This window comes from Caenorhabditis remanei, chromosome V (genome assembly GCF_010183535.1).
Source record: "Caenorhabditis remanei strain PX506 chromosome V, whole genome shotgun sequence".
Classification (NCBI taxonomy): Eukaryota; Metazoa; Nematoda; class Chromadorea; order Rhabditida; family Rhabditidae; genus Caenorhabditis; species Caenorhabditis remanei.
Genome location: NC_071332.1, coordinates 17,795,365 through 17,816,670, shown reverse-complemented (window position 1 = coordinate 17,816,670; position 21,306 = coordinate 17,795,365). Strand labels below are relative to the sequence as shown.

Sequence of the window (21,306 nt, the reverse complement as noted above, 5' to 3'; positions counted from 1 at the left end):
TCCCCTCTCACCATTTTCCGCTAGTTTTAATTCCATCCCGCTATTTGAAATAGTATTAAAAAACCATTTTATTGTATTAAAAATCCCATAAATTACATCTGCGAAGTCTGACTATTAATTGTTGCTACCGTAGAGTTAGGTATAGCATTCAACCCGATTAGCTCTGAAACTATAAGCTTCGCGGCTCTCTGATAGGGTTTTATAAAATATAGCATGCATATAGGATCCAACACCGCTGAAAACGTGTTCAACGGGAAGATTAGGTACTCGGTGGCGACGAAACCGTAACCCGACACCTGCTGCACGATGTAGAAGGTGTACGGTGTGACGTAGAAGAATAGGGGAAGACACGTCTGCCACGTCAAACACTGCACGAAATTTCTAGTTTGTAGTTGAGTACGCGAGGATAGAGCCATACGTTGCGAGTTGATTTCTCGAACGATTTTGCTGAAATTAAAAAAAATTATATTTTGAAAATTTTTTTTTTTTGAAATCTTACTGCCGCCAAGCCATCGCGACGAACGGTGGAATGTAGGCGTGCGCTGCGATTATCCCTGTCGCCGTTGAGCAGAAAAAGTGTTTGACATTCGAAAAACCGGATAACGTGTAGGAATCCAAGTTGATTGTTGGGTAATAGGTGACAACCAGTGCGCGGATGAACGAGAAATTGGTGGGGCCGAGGAAGGAGAAGATCTGGAAATGATGGGAAAGCTGAAGACGTGACGATTCTGAATCTGTTTTCAAAAAAAAAATTCGGTCGAAAATTTCCGGAGATACGATGACGTGTAACTCGGCTAGTTTTCAATCTACGGAAATTTTGAAAACGGATTCAGAATCCTCACGTCTTCAGCTTCCTATTGATATCTGATTCTTACAAGACTGACTTCATCAAAAAGCTGAAGACGTGAAGATTCTGAATCCGTTTTCAACATTCTCGTAGCTCATAAACCGACCGAGATACAATGACGTGTAACTCAGCCATTTTTCACATTACAAAAGTTTTGAAAACAGATTCAGAATTTGCACGTCTTCAGCTTCCTACTGATATCAGATTCCTACAAAACTAATGTCATCAAGAAGCTGAAGACGTGAGGATTCTGAATCTGTTTTCAAAAAAAAATTTTGGTCTAAAACTCGCTGAGATACGATGACGTGTGACTCGGCTTGTTTTCAACCTACGGAAGTTTTGAAAACGGATTCAGAATCTTCACGTCTTCAGCTTTTTGATGAAATCAGTCTTGCAAGAATCTGATATCAATAGGAAGCTGAAGACGTGAGGATTCGGAATCTATTTTCAAAAACGTTTTTTGGTCGAAAACTCGTTGAGATACAACTCGATGAGTTTTGACGCTAGAAAAATTTCGATAACAGATTCCGAATCCTCACGTCTCCAGCTTTAGAGTAATAGTTACTTCATTACAAATGTTTGGAAAATTTTCATGTTTTTTGTCTTCACGGAACCTTATCCCATGAAACTCTCAACGATCAAATCAGAAACAACAAATTTTCTCATCTTCCACTCCGTATCATTCCGACTCGCTACTCACCAAAACGACCGCCCCACAAAAGTAGACAATCACACAGTTGAACAGGAATTTCCCCGTGGAGAGTCTCGTGACGGCCGACAGTAATCTCCTACGGTAATACATCATATGGAGGAGAGAGGCGACGACGAGGCAACCGGATGTCTGGAAGAGGATAGAGGGACTAGTTTAGGGTTTCTAGGCCACCAGTTTGGATTTCTAGGCCATCACTTACATTCAGAAGGTTGTAGGTGGTTAGGCACGCTTGGGGGCCGAGAATCGAGCAGGGACCGAAGGAGAGAAGTGCGATCGATGACTCGATGGGCACTATTCTGGGAGAAAAATTTGTAAGAATATCTGGATGTCTGTTCGTCTGTTTGTCCGAATGTCCTCGCTCAGTTTTGTTCAAAAATTGGCTTTTGAGTGTTTTCAAGTCAAGATCTAGTGTCTGTCTATCTGTCCGGATGACCGTTTGTCTGTTTTTCCGGATGTCAATATGTCTATCTGTGTCTCTATCTGTCCGGATGTCTGCCCGTATGTCCGAACGTCTGCCCAGATGTCCGGATGTTCTCACTCTTGTTTGTTCAAAAATTGGTTTTAAAGTGTTTTTTTAAAATTCAAAAGTCTCAATCTAGTGTCTGTCCGGATATCCAAATGTCCGGATGTCCGTCTATGCGTCTGTCTGTCTGGATGTCCGCATGTCCGTTTGTCTGTTCGGATGTCCGGATGTCCATGCTAATTTTCGTTAAAAATGTTATGTAGTTATCGATCGATTTATTTGTAAAAAGTGTCTGACTGAATATCCAAATGTCCGAATGTCTCAAAAATCTGTCTGTCCCTCCCCCGTGTGTGTCCGGATGTCCACCACCTCACCTGACTTGCGTCAAAAACGCCGAGGAACACATGAGAATCTGCGACAATGACGTCGCCATCATCAACTTTTTCATGTCTTTCAAATTCGATGGGCTATGAAAAACGATTAAAAACAGTACGAATAATTGGGCGGACAGTGAAAAAATGAAGTAGAAGGCGTAGTAGACAGTGAATATTGTGTCGAGCAGCATGTTTTTGGGGTAACAAATGAGCACACTTTTCTTTTTTGTGCTACTCGGAGCTCTTGCTCTCACGTGTCTCGAAATTTGTCGATGAACCGTGTGAGAAGAAGTAATGAGCTTTTTTCTTTGAACTTTTCTGTCTGATGTGAAAAAAAGAAGAAAAGGTAGTGATGACTAAAAACATGAGTGTCAAAAAGTTGGTCACTTCTTGAAAATGTCTCAAAAAAAATGGGAGCATTGTTCCGTGAAGATCAGGTTCAATAGGAGCATTGAAACAATGTGTCTCGTATCTCTGCCAGATTTTGAACTAGACGAATTCTGAAAAAAGATTCTGAATCCTCATGACGTCAGCATTCTAGTCATATAAGGTTTCGGCTTTTGGGTTACTGTCAATGGCATTTCGACACCACATGTGAATTAATATACTCAAAGTCGAACAAAAATAACAAATTTTTGGTCAGTGTAAAAAAAAGTTGGCCAGTGTAAATACTTTGTCAGTGTAAGATTTTTTACAGTGACAAATTTAAAAACGACGACTGTAAACCAGACGTTCCAAAACCGAGACAATTTGACATTTTGAAACCAAACGTTTCGAAACTACAGAATCTTCACGTCTTCAACTTTTTATTTGCATATGCACGGTCTCCCCAAGTCCGAGTAAGAACTGCAAGGAAATTTTCGATCTCCCCTCACGAAACGAAAAATTTGAGAAATTTGCAGGTCTAAAAGTGAATTTTTTTAAAACTTTTAGCGTAAAGCTAAAGATGAAAAAGTCACTTCAATAAAGGTTAATGTGATGAATACATCAAGGAAAAACAATTATTTTTCTAAAAACCATGATATCATGTCTTTTGAGTGTTGCATTTGATAATTTTACACAAAATTTATTGGCGAATTCTCGACTTCAAACTGTATCCAGCTCTCTATTTCTTGACGTTTCCACCTCTATTATAGCTCAAAAAATCCGCAATAAATAGATCTTGATTTATTATGGATGGGCCACTTTTTTGCCGAATAAGTTTCGAGAAATAATGGAAAAACCGATTTTTCAGGCCAAAACTTCGATCTGTATCAGCGCCTTTATTTTTGCTTCAAAAATAGTTTTCTTTTTTCCGAAATGTTGCTTTTGCCTTTCTCGTTTTTTGTTATGGACAATTTTCACTTTTTATTTCCTTTATTGTTCGTAATTTGAATAAAGTCAAAATTTTCAGTTGGAAAATTAATAAAAAAATTATTTTTGACTACTGTAGCACGCGGCCTTTGCGCTCCACTGAGAACTTTCGCTTGCAGTTGTTTTTCGGGGTTTGGGAGACTGTGATATGTACATATATTCAATTGAGAACCTAAAATTCTCGTTGTCTTCTCTTTTTTCCTTGAAAATTCATTTCTGCCTCTTTTGTTTCATCTTAAAAATCCACTACATCCTGAATCCTTCCCCTCTTCTCCAAAAACTGCACAAAAACTACCCGCCGCGAAGAGAGAACTAAAAAAATCTGAATGTCTAGCAAGACTGCATTTTTGAGATCCCTCGTAGAGATATGGCCCCTCGACTAGATCTCGACGGTATAAAAATACTGAATTTTTCGAAAAATTTTCTAAAGTGTCCTAGTCACATATGTCTGGCATTCGGAAAATCATTATTCTGGTGTTCGGTTTTGTATTTTTATTATTGGAAAGTATATATTTAATCGGGATTTTCACAAGGAATCCAGTGGAGGTAACGGAGGATGTAGAGAGGCTGCCAGGAGGTAAAACGGGCTGAAATTTTGAAAAAAATGTGAAAAAAATCAATGGTTTCAGATAATATAACTGATTTTGTACCTCCGTTTGTACCATTGCTGAATGATTATGCGGTAAGTAAGCGTGCTCCGCCGGACATTCTGAAAAATTTGTCTATCGCCAAAGTTCATCAAGTTGTTTCTCAACAAGTTTTTGACAAAAATGTTTTTTGAAAACAGATTCTGAATCCTCACTGTTGCGTTTGTGCGATCGAGCCGTAAGCAAGTTATTTAGAACAGGTTTATTTACAAACTGATTTCCATAGGAAATAACAAGTTCAATAAGTAGAGCACGTGAACTAGGGTGCTAGGCCAGGTTTCTATATCTCACGGATATAACATCTCTCCTTCTAACAGCGAAAATCCACGGGTGCCACGTCATTCTGATCGAATCCTCTCCAATTGGCATCTGGTCCACTCATCATTCTCATCTCGTAACAATTTGGAATCCACACGTATCGTCCGGTCATCTCCGAGCATCCAAAACTGTTTCTCCATGGGTACATTGCAAAGCTGGGTTGTGGTGGGATTGGCAACGATGGTGTGCTACTTCCTTGTTGATTCCAGCCACGGCTCCGCTGCCCCAACGTCTCTGGAAAACTAACTTTTAGTTCATGTTGCATTCTCGAGTTCTCTTTAGGATTCTTCTTTTCCCAACGATCGTGTCTCACAAAGACTCCAACATTCTCCTTCCGACCAGGATTTGGACTTCTTGTCACGAAACTCTTGCATCTCTCCTTTCCAGTCTCTTCACGATTCCTCTGAATCTTCACACACTTCTCATCTGGCCAACGTCTCACATGTCTCTTCATCGATCCGTTCTTCACGACCTCTGCCGATCCCTTTCTCGGCTTCGAATCCTTCACGTATATACCATTGACTTTGTAGATGTCTCTTCTTCTTTTCTGTGTCTTCGCAACTACATGATTAACTCTGTGACCCGAGCGGTCTGACTTCTCATCATCTTGTTGTTCTCGGCACTTCTTGGATATGTGTCCTCTGCGTCCGCAGTCAAAACATTCCTTATTCTTGGCCCAACAATTCATTGCGTTATGCTCTCTTTTCTTCTTCTCTTTTCTTAGCAAGTGTCTCTGGCTCAATCTTTTCTGTTCTTTCGCTTTCTCAGTTCTCATCTTTCTCACAGCAAATACCTCTTCACTTGTTCTACATCCCCCAATGTTTTTGGCGTCTTCTCTGAACTCTAGCAACTTCATGATTTCATGCTCCAATTGAATAAGTGTCGTCGTCGGTCTTGTCTCCATGATCTGCATAGCCCGAGCTCTTATATCAACTGTTCCGTTAGTTCTTAGACCCTTTATCCACATCAAACACTGCACTTGTTCAGAATTCATCTCATTGAATTTGGCATCAGCATAGGCTTTCTTCACTCGACCAGTGTATTCTCCTAAATCGCCGCCTTCGTCTATGATTTTCAAAAATTCCATTCTTCTGGCAAATGTTGATCTTGTCGGTGGAAAACATTCTTTCAGTTTGTTCACAATTTCCTCAAATTTGAACTCACTCGTCTTGTCTGGTAGGATTCTATTTGTAAAATAGTTGTAGTCTCTTTGGTTCAATTTGCTCAAAATGAGTCTTCTCTTGGCTTCATCTGATAAATCAGCGCCTTCACCCGTAATGGTGTCTCCATATCTCAAGTACCAATCCTCAAACGCCTGACCTTCTTCTGGTTCATACTCAAAATTTGCGATTCTTCTCGAAATCGAATCCACGAGTCCAGTTCCTGCTCCTTCGGTTGTTGTTGTCGTCAATTTCAAACGTCCGTCGGCCAACGCCTTCAGCACCTCATCCATCGAAATTTGAACATTCATACCTTGAGCTTCTTCTACCATTGTCTTATCCTTTGGTGTCTTTAGTGGTCGGTTGGTGGTTCTCTTCTTGAGTCTCTTGTCGTTCTTTAGTGATCCTGATCGCCACTGTTGCGTTTGTGCGATCGAGCCGTAAGCAAGTTATTTAGAACAGGTTTATTTACAAACTGATTTCCATAGGAAATAACAAGTTCAATAAGTAGAGCACGTGAACTAGGGTGCTAGGCCAGGTTTCTATATCTTCACGGATATAACACTCACGTCTTGAGCCTTCCATTGAATTCAGATTCTTACAAGATTAATGTTACCAAGAAGCTGAAGACGTGCAAATTCTGAATCTGTTTTCAAAATTTCCGTAGGTTGAAAACAAGCCGAGTTACACGTCATTGTATCTTGGTTGGTTTATGAGCTACGAGAATTTTGAAAACAGATTCAGAATTCTCACGTCTTCAGCTTTTTATTGATTTTAGATTTCTACAATATTGATTTCCCTAAACAGTTGAAAAAGTAAGGATTCTGAATTCGTTTTCAAATTTTTTGAAACTCAAAAACTCACCCAAATTGAAACCCCGGTATCTCCCTCAGTTTCTGACCTACAAAAAATCTAAAAACAGATTCAGAATCCTCATGAAACCACCTTTTTAGTCATAAAATGTTTATTTTCATTTTCCCAGGTAGTCGCCGGTTACAATCTTCTTGGCTGTAACATTCGCAAAAGCATGTCACAACTCAACTATAACCTTCTTTGCTATCTGAACAACACCAAACTTTATGTGGAACGAAATCAGTCATTATCTGATTTGTGGTATAATAAGAGGTACATAATTAAACCAATTAGAAAAATTAACAAAAATTCCCAGAACAAGTTGTAAAAAAATCTCTTTCAACACCTATGAGCCGCTCATTCGAAAAGGGAAATGGAGAATGGAGGATCTCACGAAATTCGCATTTATTCGGAATCCAGAGGAGCGATTTGTCTCGTTTTTTGTGGATAAATGCTTGAAGTGAATTCATTATCGATTTGTAGATCAAATGTTTTTTTTGGTTTTCAGAGCAAAGTTCTGCGGTAATTGTACAGATGTGAGATGTGCAGTAAAGATGATTTATGATAGGTAAGTGTTTTTGGTGTCTGTCTGTTTGTCCGGATGTCCGAATGTCCTAGAACCAGTTTGTCTGGATCAGGGCTGTGCTTTTCCGGAAAATCGAAAAAAAATTTTAAGTGTCTAAAAATTGAGTTTTTCGGAGACAAAAATCTTGAATTTGTATGAATACTATAAGTATTTTAAGCACAGACTCCCAGAAACCTGTTTTTCAGTACAAGAATTGAAAAAACATTTCAGGAAAAATCACTATTTTTGTTGCTTAATTTTTGAAAATTTCAGCAAAAATTACCAAAAATTATTCAAACGGTTTTTTTTTCGAAAACTTAAAAAAAAAATGTTTCGTTCAAAATTTTTTATGCAGAATGTTTGAATTTCCGGATAAGGACTGTGCAAAAAACCTTTTTTTAAACTTCGTACCGAAAATATCGAAAAAATCTTCTATTGTTTACAATTTTTGACCAAAACCCGAAAAAATCAGCAAAAAAATTCAAGAAAACAGTCTGAAAAAAATCTTTTTGAAAAACATTTTCGGACGAAAAAAAATCGAATCGCTTTCGAAAAAACCGTTCAAAAAAGGAAATTTCTTCTGAAATATTTAAAAATTAAGTAACAAAAAAGGGTCTGTCCGTAAAATACTTACAATTTTCATACAAATTCAAGATTTTTGCCACCGAAAAACTCATTATTTCAGACAGTTTTCTTGAATTTTTTTTCCGATTTTTCGGTTTTTTCGGTCAAAAAATTTTCAAAAAAAAACGTTTTTTCGCACCGCCCCGGTTTTGATATTCTTTAACAATTTCCAGACTAATGCCACTCGCTCACAACCACTCTCTATTTATAAAAACCAACGAAAAATGGTGGTTCGAATGGCACTCGGCGCCTCAAACCTGGAATTGTGACTTCTATAAATACATATCGGATTTCCACTTGATACCTATTGGAACCTCACTGGAAGATCGTCAAATTGCTATGAAAAAGTTGCAAAAAGTGTTGAGATTCGCAAAAGTTGAAGATGAATATATAGAGAAAATAATGAGGGATACATTGGAGAGTGACACGAAACATGCCACACATAACTCCGACTTGAGTCAGCAGGTTTTGGAGCAGGTTAGTAATATAACAATTTCGAATTTGTAATGGTTGTGTAGATCAAATCTAGCTCTTTATTTTTGTAGTTGAGCATTTCTAGATTACTTTCCAGACTTTTGAGATATGCGCCTTTAAAGATGAACAATGGTTAGAGTGAGGGAGAGAGGACACAGAGAAACGAGAGTGTCTATCTCTCTTGCTTGCAGTGCTATCTAAAATATGTTAACTACAAAAATATAAAGAATTTCAAGCTGATAATTTTTGTAGTTGACAACTTTTTAGTAGCTCGATTAGTTTTTGAGATATGCTCCTTTAAAGAGTGACTCTGAGCGAGCGCCGGTGAGAGTGAGGAGGGCGCAGAGAAGCTAGAGTGTCTGACTTATCTGCGGTCTCTCCTCTCTTGAGAAATTTTGAAACGGCAATAAAAAGACATTTCAAAACCCAAGAACGTTTCGAAACCGTTTATTCTTTTAAGAAAGAGATATTTTTCGAAAAAAAATTAGAATAACTTTTTTTTTCGTTTCCAAAATTCTTAAGGTTTTAAAATGTTCACTTTTGGAAACCAGGACATTTCGAAACCAGTTATTCCAAAACCTGATATTCTGACATTATGAGTGGTTCTAGAACGTCAGGTGAGATGGCGCAGAGAAGTCAAGCACTCTAACTTCTCTGCGCCCTCTTCTCTCTCTCTCCAGCGCTTGCTCAGAGTCACCACTCTTTAAAGACGCATATCTGAAAAACATGATAAGCTATCAAAAATGGGTCAACTACAAAAATAATCAGCTTGAAATGTCCTATATTTTTGTAGTTGACTACTTTTTGATAGCACTGCAAGCAAGAGACGCAGAGAAGCCAGAATGTCTCGTTTCTCTGCGTCCTCTCTCCCCTCCCTTCCAAACTTGCTTATCTTCCACAGCGCATATCTCAAAACTTTGAATAGCTATCAAAAAGATGAAAACTACAAAAATAATCAGCTTAAAATTCTCTACATTTTTGTAGTTATCAACTTTTTGATAAGTCTGCAAGTCAGAGAGATAGACACTCTCGTTTCTTTGCGTCCTCTCTCCCTCACTCTAACTCTCCATCTCTCATTTTTAAAGGCGCATATCTCAAAAACTAAAACTCTTTTCAAAAAGTTGTCAACTGCAAAAATATAGACCTTGACCTCAGTAATCTACTATTCCCAAAAATTGTGGCTGGTGGCCTAGAATCCCAAAACTCGGCCACCTCCATTTCTATGTAATTTCCAGGTCCAAACCGACCCCTATGTCCGCCACTATCTCCATCGAATCTACTATTTCGACTACATTGCATTTGGAATGAAGCTACCCAAATTCTTCAATGGACAAGATTTTCCAAAAGAATTTATTCCTCGGTCTTAAATTTTTTGTACTTTTTTTGCGCTTTAGTTCATTTCTATGTCATCTACAATTATATTTTTGCAGTAGACAAGAAATATAGCAATTTATATTTTTCTCATATCGTCATAACACAGGATATAATTTTTTGAATTAATAGATATCGGAGACAAAAAATTGAAGTATATTAATAAGTCAGAATGAGACAGACACGTGTGGAATTCAGTTATTATTTTTATTTTTGGCGGGAGTAATTCAATTTGGTAGGAGAAAACGTTAGACACTTTTTGGCCGTGAAAATAGTTTTATTTTATCTTAATGAAAACTTTACTTCTGTTTTTTATTGAGATTAAGAGATGTCTTTGTTGTAAGTTTATTTCCGCTTTTTTTTAAATTTTTAAAATTTTCTAGACTCCGTCTTTTCGACAGTGGGTTGAGTCGCTACGCAGCTAATATTTTTAGAATTGGCAAAATAAGATATATTGCACTACCGTAATGCTCTGTATCTGCAGACTTTGCTTTTAAGTCGCTACGCAGTGAAAATGAAAAATATCATTTTATATGGTCAAAAAGCTGAAATTATGATGAACTTGAATCTGCTTTGAAAATTTTTTTATTAACTTCCTGGTATTTTTTGATTAAAAAACGGAAATTCATTCATTCAGAACTTTAAATTAATTTTTCTCGAATTGAATTTTTTTTCAATGTTCATTTTTCCTTACAGACTATCCCAGACTACATAAAATCTGTCTTCTGTTGAATCCTGAAAATAATTGGAATTTCAGAGAACACAAATTGCTTAATAGCCTCATAAATAATATGAGGCTGATGATTATTAAAAAAAAAAGGTTGAACTATTTTAGATTAGATTAAAAATCATGCTTGTTTACAATTTTCTAGTGGTATTTAACCTTTAGGTTAATTTGTTTTCAGCCATTCTGGTTTTGACTTTGATTCAATGGATATCTGGTTTTATAATACCTAGTTTTGTACATATTTTACAAATTTTGATAATTTTCCTGGATTTTGAAATAATTGCCTTTAAAAAGACGATGCTTAGAAATCAAAGTGTCTAACTTCTCTGTGCTTTTTCTCCCTTACTAATAGCGCTATCAAAAAGTTGTCAACTACAAAAATATAGAATATTTTACGCTGATTATTTTTGTAGTTGACAGTTTTTTTCATAACTATTCTGGATTTTGAGATATACGCTTTGAAAGATCGGCAAGTTACATGAGATGGGAGTGAGGACGCAGAGAAATGAGACGTTCTGGCTTCTCTGCGTCTCTTGCTTGCAGTGCTATCAAAAAGTGGTCAACTACAAAAATATAGAACATTTCAAGCTTATTATTTTTGTAGTTGACAGTTTCTTGGTAACTTTCCTGGATTTTGAGATAATTGATTTTATTCAAAACTAGTAAAAATTCAGTTTAAAATCTGCCATGCCCGATACTGAAACCTTTGTATCCCTGCGTTCTCCTCATATTCGCTGCGTAGCGACTCGAATCCCTGTCTACGGCTTCGGAGCCTATGGCACTTTGGAAGCGTCTAGTCTCGTTACTCCCAAAAACTTATTCACTGCGTAGCGACTCAGCGGATACTGAGTCAGGAATCCACGCACTTCAAATATGCTGACTAGCGAATCAATCAAAAATTTTGAGCAAAAAGTTAAAAAACCTATTTTATTGAATTCGCAGTTTCAAAACGTCCTGGTTTCAAAACGTCTTTTATTTTTCAGCTTCCAAATGTCGATGCCACCAGAAATCCAAGCGATCCAGTTCGCTGGCTTCGTTCTCTCCGTCACATTCCACATCGTCCTCTTATTCTTAATCTGGACAAAAGCTACAAAACAATTTGGTTCCTACAAAATTCTCATGGCTTCCTTCTCCATTTTTTCCATTTTTTATGCATTTGTGGAGATTGTCACTCAGCCGGTAATTAAATAATTAAGCAATTATGTGGCGACGCCATTTTGTGGAGTTGATCTATTTTATCCCCGACACTCCCCTCTTCGGGTAGGCCGAAAGATAAATAGGCATCGATGGTGAAGGAACGGTGGTGTAGACAAGAATAGTAGGTTCAGTGGGTTTAGAAAGACGAAAAGAAGACATGACTTCACTACTCAACTCATTTATTAAGCAAATGCTGGGGAATTACAGAATAGAGAGAGTGGGATTCACTCACCACTCTTCGTGGCTGTGAAACGTGAGAAGTGATTAGAAACAAGTTGTTAAAAACAATAAAACAAGCTTTCGCGGGTAAAAGAGAAAAGCTTCTAGAACAATGTAAAGGAAATAGTGGGGAGAAACGAGAGAATTAGAAATGATGAGTTTCGCGCCACGCCGATCGATTTGAACTTTGTGACGTCATCGTCCATTGGGGCGCGTTTACATCACGTGGTGTTTTCTCGTCCTTGACAGAAGATATTTGAAAGGGGAAGTTTGGAGCCAATAGTTTGGTGAATTGAGCATAAAAGCTGGGGAAAATGGAGAACAAGTTGTAAGGAAGCTTAAGGGCGTAATTCCAAGGGAATTACGAGACATCTGGTTGTGAGACGATTCGAAGAAGAGTTGAGCAAGGGTCGCGATTGTAATAAAGCTTATTACGGGCGCGACATTCCGGGGGTGGGATGAACCTTCTTTCCGGGTGGAACGCAGGAAAGAAGGTTGATGTGCTCCTGGACAGCTTTTATCTTTTCGGAGTTTCTTGGAGCTGGGGGATTGTAGGACGAGAGTCTTCCTCCCGATTCCTGCTCTCCCTGATGCTCCTCGTTCTTCCGAAGGTAGTTGACTTGTGTCGTGTACACCTCTTTTTCCTCCAGTTGTCCTTTTTCCATGCGATGTTTGAATTCGGCTTTATCCATAGTTCTCTGGACGAGTTCGTGGAAAGAGACAGCATTGTTTCTGTAGGCCAGGAATTGGAAGGCTTCCTCTTTCAGCTTTCTCGGGAGTTTGTTCACGAATGAGAACATGAAGTATGGGTCTGCTGGGTTCACTCCCATGTTTGCGAGCTTCGCGGCGTAGGTACGGAACTTATGCAAAGCTTCTAGGATGAGTCCGTAATCTTCGCTGGGGAATGTCATCGAGGAGATCTGCACCATCAGGTTGTGCATCTGAGTGTTCGGGTTTCCGAATTGCTTAATGAGACCTTCTCGAAGCGTCCAGTATCCTCTCGCCGAGTACTCAATGGGGCAGTGAAGCGTTGCTAGCTCTTTTCCGAGAAGCTTGAAGAGGATGGTTTGCTTCATTTTAACGTCGATGTCCTCGTTCTCGTGAACCATATTATCGAACTGAGCCATGAATGCTTGGAATTCGTATGGTTGTCCTGAGAATGGCGACATTGTTGCCATGAGAGAGTTCACGATTGTCGCTCCCACTTGAGCTTTCGTTGCTCTGACTTGGAAGTCCTCGTTGATCGTATTCTGTTCCGGAGGCTCTGATTGGTGTTTCCCTCGGTGGGTAGAACATCTCTTCGACGTATGCTGGGGCTCCGTATCCTGCTTGGTTTTGGTTTTGGTAAAACTGAGGGTACTGAGCCTCTTTATTGACTCGAGGTGCTCCACCGTTTCCGTACGAAGCGTGGTCTGACGGTTCGTAGAAGTTGTTGTAGCTTCTGGATTGATGCTGTGGAGGGTTCATTCTAGTGAGTTGATCTCCGAATGAGACAGTTCTGGGGGGCTGGGATCTCTTTTGGGTTGAACAAGTCGGGCCTCTTCGGCTCTCTTGCTCGTCGAGCACATGACGGTTGACTGCTCGATGGAAATCTTCTTCTGCGCCGAGCGCTGAGGTCCTGCCGAATTCCTCCTGGTTCTGATGACCGAGATCTCTTCGATCTCCGCCATTTCCGGACATTTGGGCTTGTTTATCCTTAACCAGTTTCCTGACCTCGGCGATCTCAGTTCTCAACGCGTTGACTTCCTCCGGATCGATGTTGTCCACAGCTTGGTTAATCGCCTTGAGGGCTTTTGTTGATTTCCTTTGCTCCACCTCCATGCCGATCAGTCTCTCGAGGAGGGCCTTCTCGAATTGGATAGACTCTCCAGATTCATCTGGGTTGTAGGCTTCACGATAGATGCTGTTGATGTGAAGTGAACTGTCGGTACGATTCGGAATCGCATCGACCATTTCTTGACGAGCCTTCTTCGTGGCGTTCCAGTTGTTGATGAATTCCTCCTCTTCGACTGAATCGCGAGCGTTGTTTTGTGGAGCTGGGGGTTGGATCTGAGCTGCCAGGTTCCGAGCTTTTGATGGTCCTCTTGGTGCCGCTGGAGCTTCCTCTTCGAAGAGGCGCTGGGCATTGACTCTCGCAGTTGGATCGAATCTGACGATTTGAGGGTGGACGTCTCCTTCCTCATTGTCTTCTTCGATCTCCTCCTCCTCGTCGTCGTTGCCAGCTGGGGGAAGAATTTGCGATATTTGTTGTACCGCTTGGTCTTCTTCCTGAGCCAGCTTATCGCTGATCTTCTCAACGGTAAGCACGGCTTTCTCCAGCACGTCCTTCGTGTTTACTGACTCTAAGTGAGTCACCATCTCCTTGCGGACAGCCTCTTTGGCTTGGTCCTTGATGTCTTGTTGGAAGTTGTTGATTGCATCGATTCTCTCGATGAGTGCTTGTCGCTTCTTGTCGAGATCTCCCAGACTTCTCTCTCTTGGATCCTTCGCCAGAATTTTCTCGGTTTCCTCGCAAATTGTCTTCGTTTTGTTGACCGTCTTGGTGGCTCTGGTCCGGAATTGAGTTATGAAGGCTTGGGTCATTTTCGATCCTTCTTGGTAGTTGTGTTTTTCCAAGTTCTGTAATCATCAGTAGGTTGTTGTTGAGTGAGAGTGACGATAAAACGAGACGTGAGTTTACGGTAAAACAGATAAAACGAAGGGCGATGGTACAGAATATTGAAGAAAGTGGCATTATTATAATGCCAAAATAAAACGATTGGCATTTCCAATGCCTAGCGCCGCGGGTGGCGACAGTTTGATCCTTTCCGCGGATCAATGGTAGACGTCTGATTGTGGTGCAAATTTGTTGCACTCCTTATCCTTATTTGCTATGGTTGTGACTTCTAGTGGATGTCACCAATATAGACGTCCTTAATTTCCAGTGGTTTGTTTGGTTGTCTCAACTTGATGTCCTCTAGGCCGCTGGGGTACCAAATATTCCGCATCCTGTTAGAAGTGGGGCAGGGCGCCACTAATCCTTATGCAGTGGTAGACGTTCCTCAGGCGCTTTCGATGGTTCAAGTTGATCCGGTCGCCCGCAGTGTGGTAAGAGCAGTTCGATAGCTATCATGGTCCTTATCGAACCATCCCGAAACTTCCTGCGTGTTTATGCTAGGCAGGTTTTTTCCATCTCGGCATACTGATTAGCTTAAGGTACCCGCTAAACGGTAGCTCTGAAGTTGTTCCGGTAGGACTCAGGGCGGGGTTTCCGGCTCTTCGCCTTCCAGCCATCTAGCCTTTGGGACCCTGTTCCATTTTTTGTTCATCCCTACTTCCGGGAGCGGTGAATCTCAACACATTGGATTGTAGACTCGATCCTTCTTCATGTTTCTTCTTTTAACTCCGAGTTCCAGTTCCGTATCCCTTTGCGCATAGGGAAGGCTCCAGAATCCGTCGCTGTCGACACGTTGAAGGCCTCAGAATCTCGATGACACTTCGTGATGGGGGTCGCCTAGTCTTGACGTCCTCACTTCCTTGATGCCATTGACATATCGTTGTCCTTTGATCCGTTGAGTTCTTCGCTGGGGTACAATGTACGTCTCTGTTCTCGTAGCCTGTTCTGGCGTTATGTCATCTTCTGACATCCGAGAAATCAAAGCGCCTGGGGATTAAACCCGCAGACTGTTCTGATAGAGAGTTGCTGGTAAGGTAACCGATTGAGTAAACAGAATTTCTAAGTAAGTCAACAAAATTTTGCTTTATATAAAGCTGGGGAACACAGAATATGTAAGAGGGGAAGGAATTGGTGACAAAAAACAAAAAAGGGAACAGAGGAACGAGACTCCAGATGATCTAAATTGTTAAGGAATATATGAGATCTTCTCTCTTCCTCTCGATCCTCCACTTTCCTCCTTCTTCTTTGCTGGGGATTCCTTCTTCTCCTCGTTTTCCTCCTTCCATTTCCTATATAAAATGTCGAAGGCCGCCTTCTGGGTTTGGATTCGAGCTGCGACTCTTTGTTTAGAAGAGAAGACGGTGCAGATGGCTGGGGAGTGGAAACCATTCTTGCAGTGTGCACATTCTTTGGTGAATGTCGATCCAATTTGGTCACAAGTCTTCCCTGTGTGATCGACTTTCTCCAGGCAAGAGTCACAACGTCCGACCATCCGCAATCTCTTTTTTCGAGTCTCAGCTTCATCGTACTGGGCGCAGTTCTTCGATGCGTGCGTGTCCGAGTTACAGAATACACAAGCATCTTTGAATTGCTGGGGATCCTTCATGATGGCGGCTCGTCCTCTCTCCATTGATTCCAGCTCCTTCTCCAATTCCTCCAGCTCCGCCTCGTCGTCATTGATGTCCATTATTTCTTCGATCACGTCATTGGTTTTATCATCTAATTCCGCCCAGATATCTTGTATTTGCTGCTTCATTTTCTGCATGACGACGTTGATTTTGTTGACGTTTTGGTGATGACTGATTTTTCGGTGGAGTCGACTTTCCACTGATTGTGCACCGGCCAATAATGAGCTCTCGTCGTCGTCTAGCAGCTGGGGAAATTGAGAAGCAAAGTTGGCATCTTCTCTTCGAAGACACACAACTTTGTTGAACACTTTCGACGGGGAGCTGGGATCCTCGGCGTTTCTTCTTTCGTTGTAGTCGTCGTCGTCGTCTTGCGATTCCATTTCTACGTCTTCCGAAACTTCTGGAGTTTTCTCAGGCGCCTCTTCGGCTCCCGAGAATCCTCCGAGAAGTTCTTCCTCCGGGTACTGGTGCTGGGGTGAACCGCTTTGCATGATTACCTGAATAAGTCGAAGGAATTAAGTGAATGTCCAACGGTTTGAACGAATGACAACGAAAGAGAAGTGATGAGGGTGGGGGAGACAGAGAGAATTTGAAGGAGAGGAGAGTTATGAAATTCTGACTTAGTTTATTCAGTGCTCTTCGCGCTGACTATGCTTAGCTATCTGTTTAATCGGTTACCATCCTGGCAAGCTGGTACAAGGTTTTGGAGCGTCTCTAGTATAGGCTGTCCAGTACGTATGTCCTAGCGTTGTAGAACTACGCAGTTTCTAGGCCGGGGCTTCATATACTAGGGAGGCAGCTGCTCCGGGTGCGTCTGGTGCCACGTTGCTCCTTACTGAAGGGAGCCCAAGACGTCTTCTTCTTATGCACCGCTCTCCTTTGCGTCGTGCCGTTGGGCGTAAGCTTCCACGGGACATCCTCTTCGGATTTCCTTGCAGAATGTAGTAGTGGGCTTACTTGGTTGTTTTCTTCCAACGTGCTGCTTCCTTAATCCTTCCGGTACCGAATTCGATTTCTCGCCGGTGCCCCAAGATGGCAGCGTTTTCGCTGTAGCTCAAGGTAGCTGGGGAGGCAAAGGCAGTGGACTGTGCAGTGCTAAGGTGACTCTCACGCGTATCGTTTCGTTTTCGAGCCATGTTGCTTCCATAAAACGAGTTGAGTGTCCAGCGAGTAGTTGGTTTTTCCGATAATCGATCGCAGCTGGGGGGTGACATGATGTTGCGCGGCAATGTCCCTCGGTTCTTCACCTCGGAACATGCCGCTCGATTTCCTCCTATTGCGTCATTATCGATTGATCGTTTCGCTGGGGAAGTTGTCCAGATTTCGCAATCGGCGTCCGAAACTTCGAGTTCTCCTGAAAAAAAATTTCGACTTTTCTCTTCGAAAAGCCAAAATATTTTTCTTTTCCGGTCGATGTACCATGTGGCGACGCCATTTTGTGGAGTTGATCTATTTTATCCCCGACACTCCCCTCTTCGGGTAGGCCGAAAGATAAATAGGCATCGATGGTGAAGGAACGGTGGTGTAGACAAGAATAGTAGGTTCAGTGGGTTTAGAAAGACGAAAAGAAGACATGACTTCACTACTCAACTCATTTATTAAGCAAATGCTGGGGAATTACAGAATAGAGAGAGTGGGATTCACTCACCACTCTTCGTGGCTGTGAAACGTGAGAAGTGATTAGAAACAAGTTGTTAAAAACAATAAAACAAGCTTTCGCGGGTAAAAGAGAAAAGCTTCTAGAACAATGTAAAGGAAATAGTGGGGAGAAACGAGAGAATTAGAAATGATGAGTTTCGCGCCACGCCGATCGATTTGAACTTTGTGACGTCATCGTCCATTGGGGCGCGTTTACATCACGTGGTGTTTTCTCGTCCTTGACAGAAGATATTTGAAAGGGGAAGTTTGGAGCCAATAGTTTGGTGAATTGAGCATAAAAGCTGGGGAAAATGGAGAACAAGTTGTAAGGAAGCTTAAGGGCGTAATTCCAAGGGAATTACGAGACATCTGGTTGTGAGACGATTCGAAGAAGAGTCGAGCAAGGGTCGCGATTGTAATAAAGCTTATTACGGGCGCGACAAATTAAACAATTATAATTCATTTTCAGATCATGCATATATCTGGTACCGGATTGATGCTATACACCAGTTTCTCCATATTTTCCAAAGAGTTTGGGCATTTGTTGGCAGGTACCAATTATTGATTTTTGTGTAGATCAAATCTTAAAATATCGAATTTCCAGCGTTCTACTGTAGCTCATTTGGCCTATGTGTCCTGTTCCTTTCTGCCCACTTTTTCTATAGATACACAGCAGTTTGCAGGTGAATTTTAGTACTTGGAACACAAAATAGAACGCGCCTGAAAAAAACAATTTTCAGCCCTCGATTTCTGAGAATGTTGGACGGTCTGAAAGTGTTCCGCCTGCTGATACCAGTGGTCTTCCTGGGATTGGTGATGTTTTTGGATATTTGTTGGTTTGGAGAGCCGACGGATTTCAAGTCAGAGTATTTGAGGTGAGTCGCTACGCAGGGAATATGAGATATTGCAAGAAAACTTTGCTCCGCAGTGCCACAGGATGTAGACTCCGTATCCTTAGAGTCGCTATGCAGCAAAAAGTTTTTAGAATTGGCAAAATAAGATGTATTGCACTACCGTACTTCATATTTGCAGACATTGCTTTTAAGTCGGTACGAAGTGAAAATAAATTTTTATCACTTTTGTTCAAAGTAGATTATCTCAAAATCCAGAATAGTTATCAAAAAATTGTTGGTTACAAAAATTGCCAGCTTGAAGTTCTCTACATTTTTGTAGTTGACACCATCTTGATATCACTGCAAGCAAGAGACGCAGAGAAGCCAGAATCTCTCGTTTCTCTGCGCTTTTTCATCCCTCTCGTCCGAACTGCCTATCTTTGGAGGCGCATATCTCAAAATCCAGAATAGTTATCAAAAATTTGTTAACTGCAAAAATAATTCGCTTAAAATTTACTACATTTTTGTAGTTGACAACTTTTTGATAGCGTTTTAGTTTTTGAGATATACGCTTGTGAAACTCCACGAGAGATTGAGAGCGCAGAGAAACGAGAGTGTCTGATTTCTCTGCGTCTTCCTTTTTACCTTGTGGTTCTAACAAAAAGTTATTTACTAAAACATGTAAAAAATTTTAAGCTGATTCTTTTTGGAGTTGACAACTTTTTGATAATTTATCACGTTTTTGAGATATACACCTGTGAAGATGCATATATTCTCATATTTTCAACTATTCAGTCATAAAACTTATACTTCCAGAGAAAGTCTCAAAAAGGAATACAACGATGACAGCTTTAAAGTTGGTCAGATTGCTGCTGTCTTTTATGTAAGCCTCATAATTCTAGAGATTTTTTTCATGGATTTTTTTTCAGACTCACTCCCCATCCGGATCCCTCCAAATATTCTGGAAAGACTGCATTGGAATGCTTATAGTATGGATCATCCTATTCTTCTCTATCTCCAGTATAATCTATTTTGCTGTCAACACATTCCGCACCGTTTATCACCATACAAAACTTCGAAAATCGAAGAAAAACTGTGAAATTCATCGGCAGTTATTTCATACCCTAATTGTTCAGTCCTTGATCCCCACTTTTATTTTATTCCTCCCCACTGGATTCCTGCTAACCTTACCGTTTTTTGATGTGAAGGAAGTTGGAAGGATAGCGAATACTCCGGGGTTCGGAGCATGCTTCTACCCGGCTCTGGATGCTCTGACGGCTATTATTATGATCAAGGATTTTCGACATGCCTTCTTTTGTGAGTTTTTTAAAGAAAAATACATTTGTCCCAAAGTAAACAAAATGTTTTCAGGTTGTTGCCGCCCTCGAATCCCCCGAGTCCGCGTGTCGTCGATTCCCGAGTCAATGTTTACTCATTTACATAGCTAATTTATGATTTAAATTTATAAAATTATAAATTTTAATTAAAAGGAATCTGAATATGTATCTAATTTTAGATTAGGAAAAAAATTAAGTGTTTGAATTCAGGGGGGTTTTTTTCCCCAGCTTGCAGAGATTTCAAAACGTGGTCAATTACAAAAATGTAGAGAATTTCAAGCTAATTATTTTTTTAGTTGACATTTTTCTGATAGCTATCCAAGGTTTTGAGATATGCGCTTTGAAAGTTAGTGGGATGAGAGGACGCAGAGAAACGAGACGTTCTAGCTTCTCTGCGTCTCTTGCTTGCTGAGATATCAAAAAGTTGTTAATTACAAAAATGTAGTAAATTTTAAGCTGATCATTTTCGTAGTTCACAAATTTTTGACAGCTATTCTAAGTTTTGAGATATGTGCCTTTAATGACCAGTGGTGGAGTGAGAGGAGAGCGCAGAGAAGCTAGAGTGTCTGACTTCTCTGGGCACTCTCTCTCTCTCAATCTCATGTTTAAAAAAATATTTTTCCAAGACTGACCAAAATTGAAATGATTCATAAACAAAACAATAATAATAAATTTTCTGGAAAAAACTTAAGTCATACTCGACCGGACCATATCAGCCACTGCCTTCGAACCAAAAAGTTTCATCAGCTTGTTTTGCACATTCCTGTCGAAACATATGAGCATGTAAGGGAAAAATAGAGACATCTGAAACAAAAAAGACGTTTTAAAACCAACCCGCCCGTTTCGCAACTCACCACATCAGACGTGAGCATTGTTGCATTATAGCGGAAGTCCTCTGTCATGGTCGCCATCGCGCCGAGGGGGTCGAGTAAGACGAGGAAGAATAGGAAAGAGTTGATGAATGCAATAGTTGTCAGACTTCTCATCATTTTGTTGCTTTGGACAGTCGAGGAGTTATAAGGGAACCGCTTGATTAGGTTGGAGATTGTAGAAATATTTATAAAAAGGAGGATGGAGAAATAAGCAAAACTTTTGACCAGAAATATTCTGTCGTAGATTACTGTCATCTCCTGAAGAAAAAAAACAGCAAGTTAACATGTTTAATTGATCTGAGTAACTCACCGGATCCATCGGGCTACTTACAAACTTCTCGATTACATGATCATAATAATCCGGCTTGTTCAATTCCAGTAATTTAGAAGATAACGCATGCAAACCACTCAGAATCAGCACCACGAGGTATATATTGCG

At 40.5% G+C, this 21,306-nt stretch overlaps 4 protein-coding genes across 4 annotated transcripts; 2 read left to right on the top strand and 2 right to left on the bottom strand.

Moving 5' to 3' along the window:
• Positions 1 to 92: 92 nt before the first annotated feature.
• GCK72_020892 (uncharacterized protein) lies at positions 93 to 2,587 on the bottom strand (the record flags this gene model as incomplete). Its single annotated transcript, XM_053733868.1, has 5 exons — positions 93 to 447; positions 500 to 693; positions 1,548 to 1,688; positions 1,759 to 1,855; positions 2,397 to 2,587. The coding sequence occupies 5 exons, from the start codon at positions 2,585 to 2,587 to the stop codon at positions 93 to 95; spliced, it is 978 nt and encodes a 325-aa protein (XP_053582781.1).
• A 5,505-nt stretch (positions 2,588 to 8,092) lies between these two features.
• GCK72_020891 (uncharacterized protein) lies at positions 8,093 to 9,756 on the top strand (the record flags this gene model as incomplete). Its single annotated transcript, XM_003106400.2, has 2 exons — positions 8,093 to 8,392; positions 9,625 to 9,756. The coding sequence occupies 2 exons, from the start codon at positions 8,093 to 8,095 to the stop codon at positions 9,754 to 9,756; spliced, it is 432 nt and encodes a 143-aa protein (XP_003106448.2).
• An 8,541-nt stretch (positions 9,757 to 18,297) lies between these two features.
• Positions 18,298 to 20,106, top strand: GCK72_020890 (uncharacterized protein; the record flags this gene model as incomplete). The annotated part of the gene is made up of 6 exons (XM_053733867.1): positions 18,298 to 18,376; positions 18,430 to 18,508; positions 18,566 to 18,700; positions 19,475 to 19,541; positions 19,588 to 19,975; positions 20,030 to 20,106. 6 exons carry the CDS (start codon positions 18,298 to 18,300, stop codon positions 20,104 to 20,106), a joined length of 825 nt encoding a protein of 274 aa, XP_053582780.1.
• Positions 20,107 to 20,682: 576 nt separating this feature from the next.
• Positions 20,683 to 21,186, bottom strand: GCK72_020889 (uncharacterized protein; the record flags this gene model as incomplete). Its single annotated transcript, XM_053733866.1, has 3 exons — positions 20,683 to 20,799; positions 20,850 to 21,125; positions 21,178 to 21,186. The coding sequence occupies 3 exons, from the start codon at positions 21,184 to 21,186 to the stop codon at positions 20,683 to 20,685; spliced, it is 402 nt and encodes a 133-aa protein (XP_053582779.1).
• Between the last annotated feature and the right edge of the window lie 120 nt (positions 21,187 to 21,306).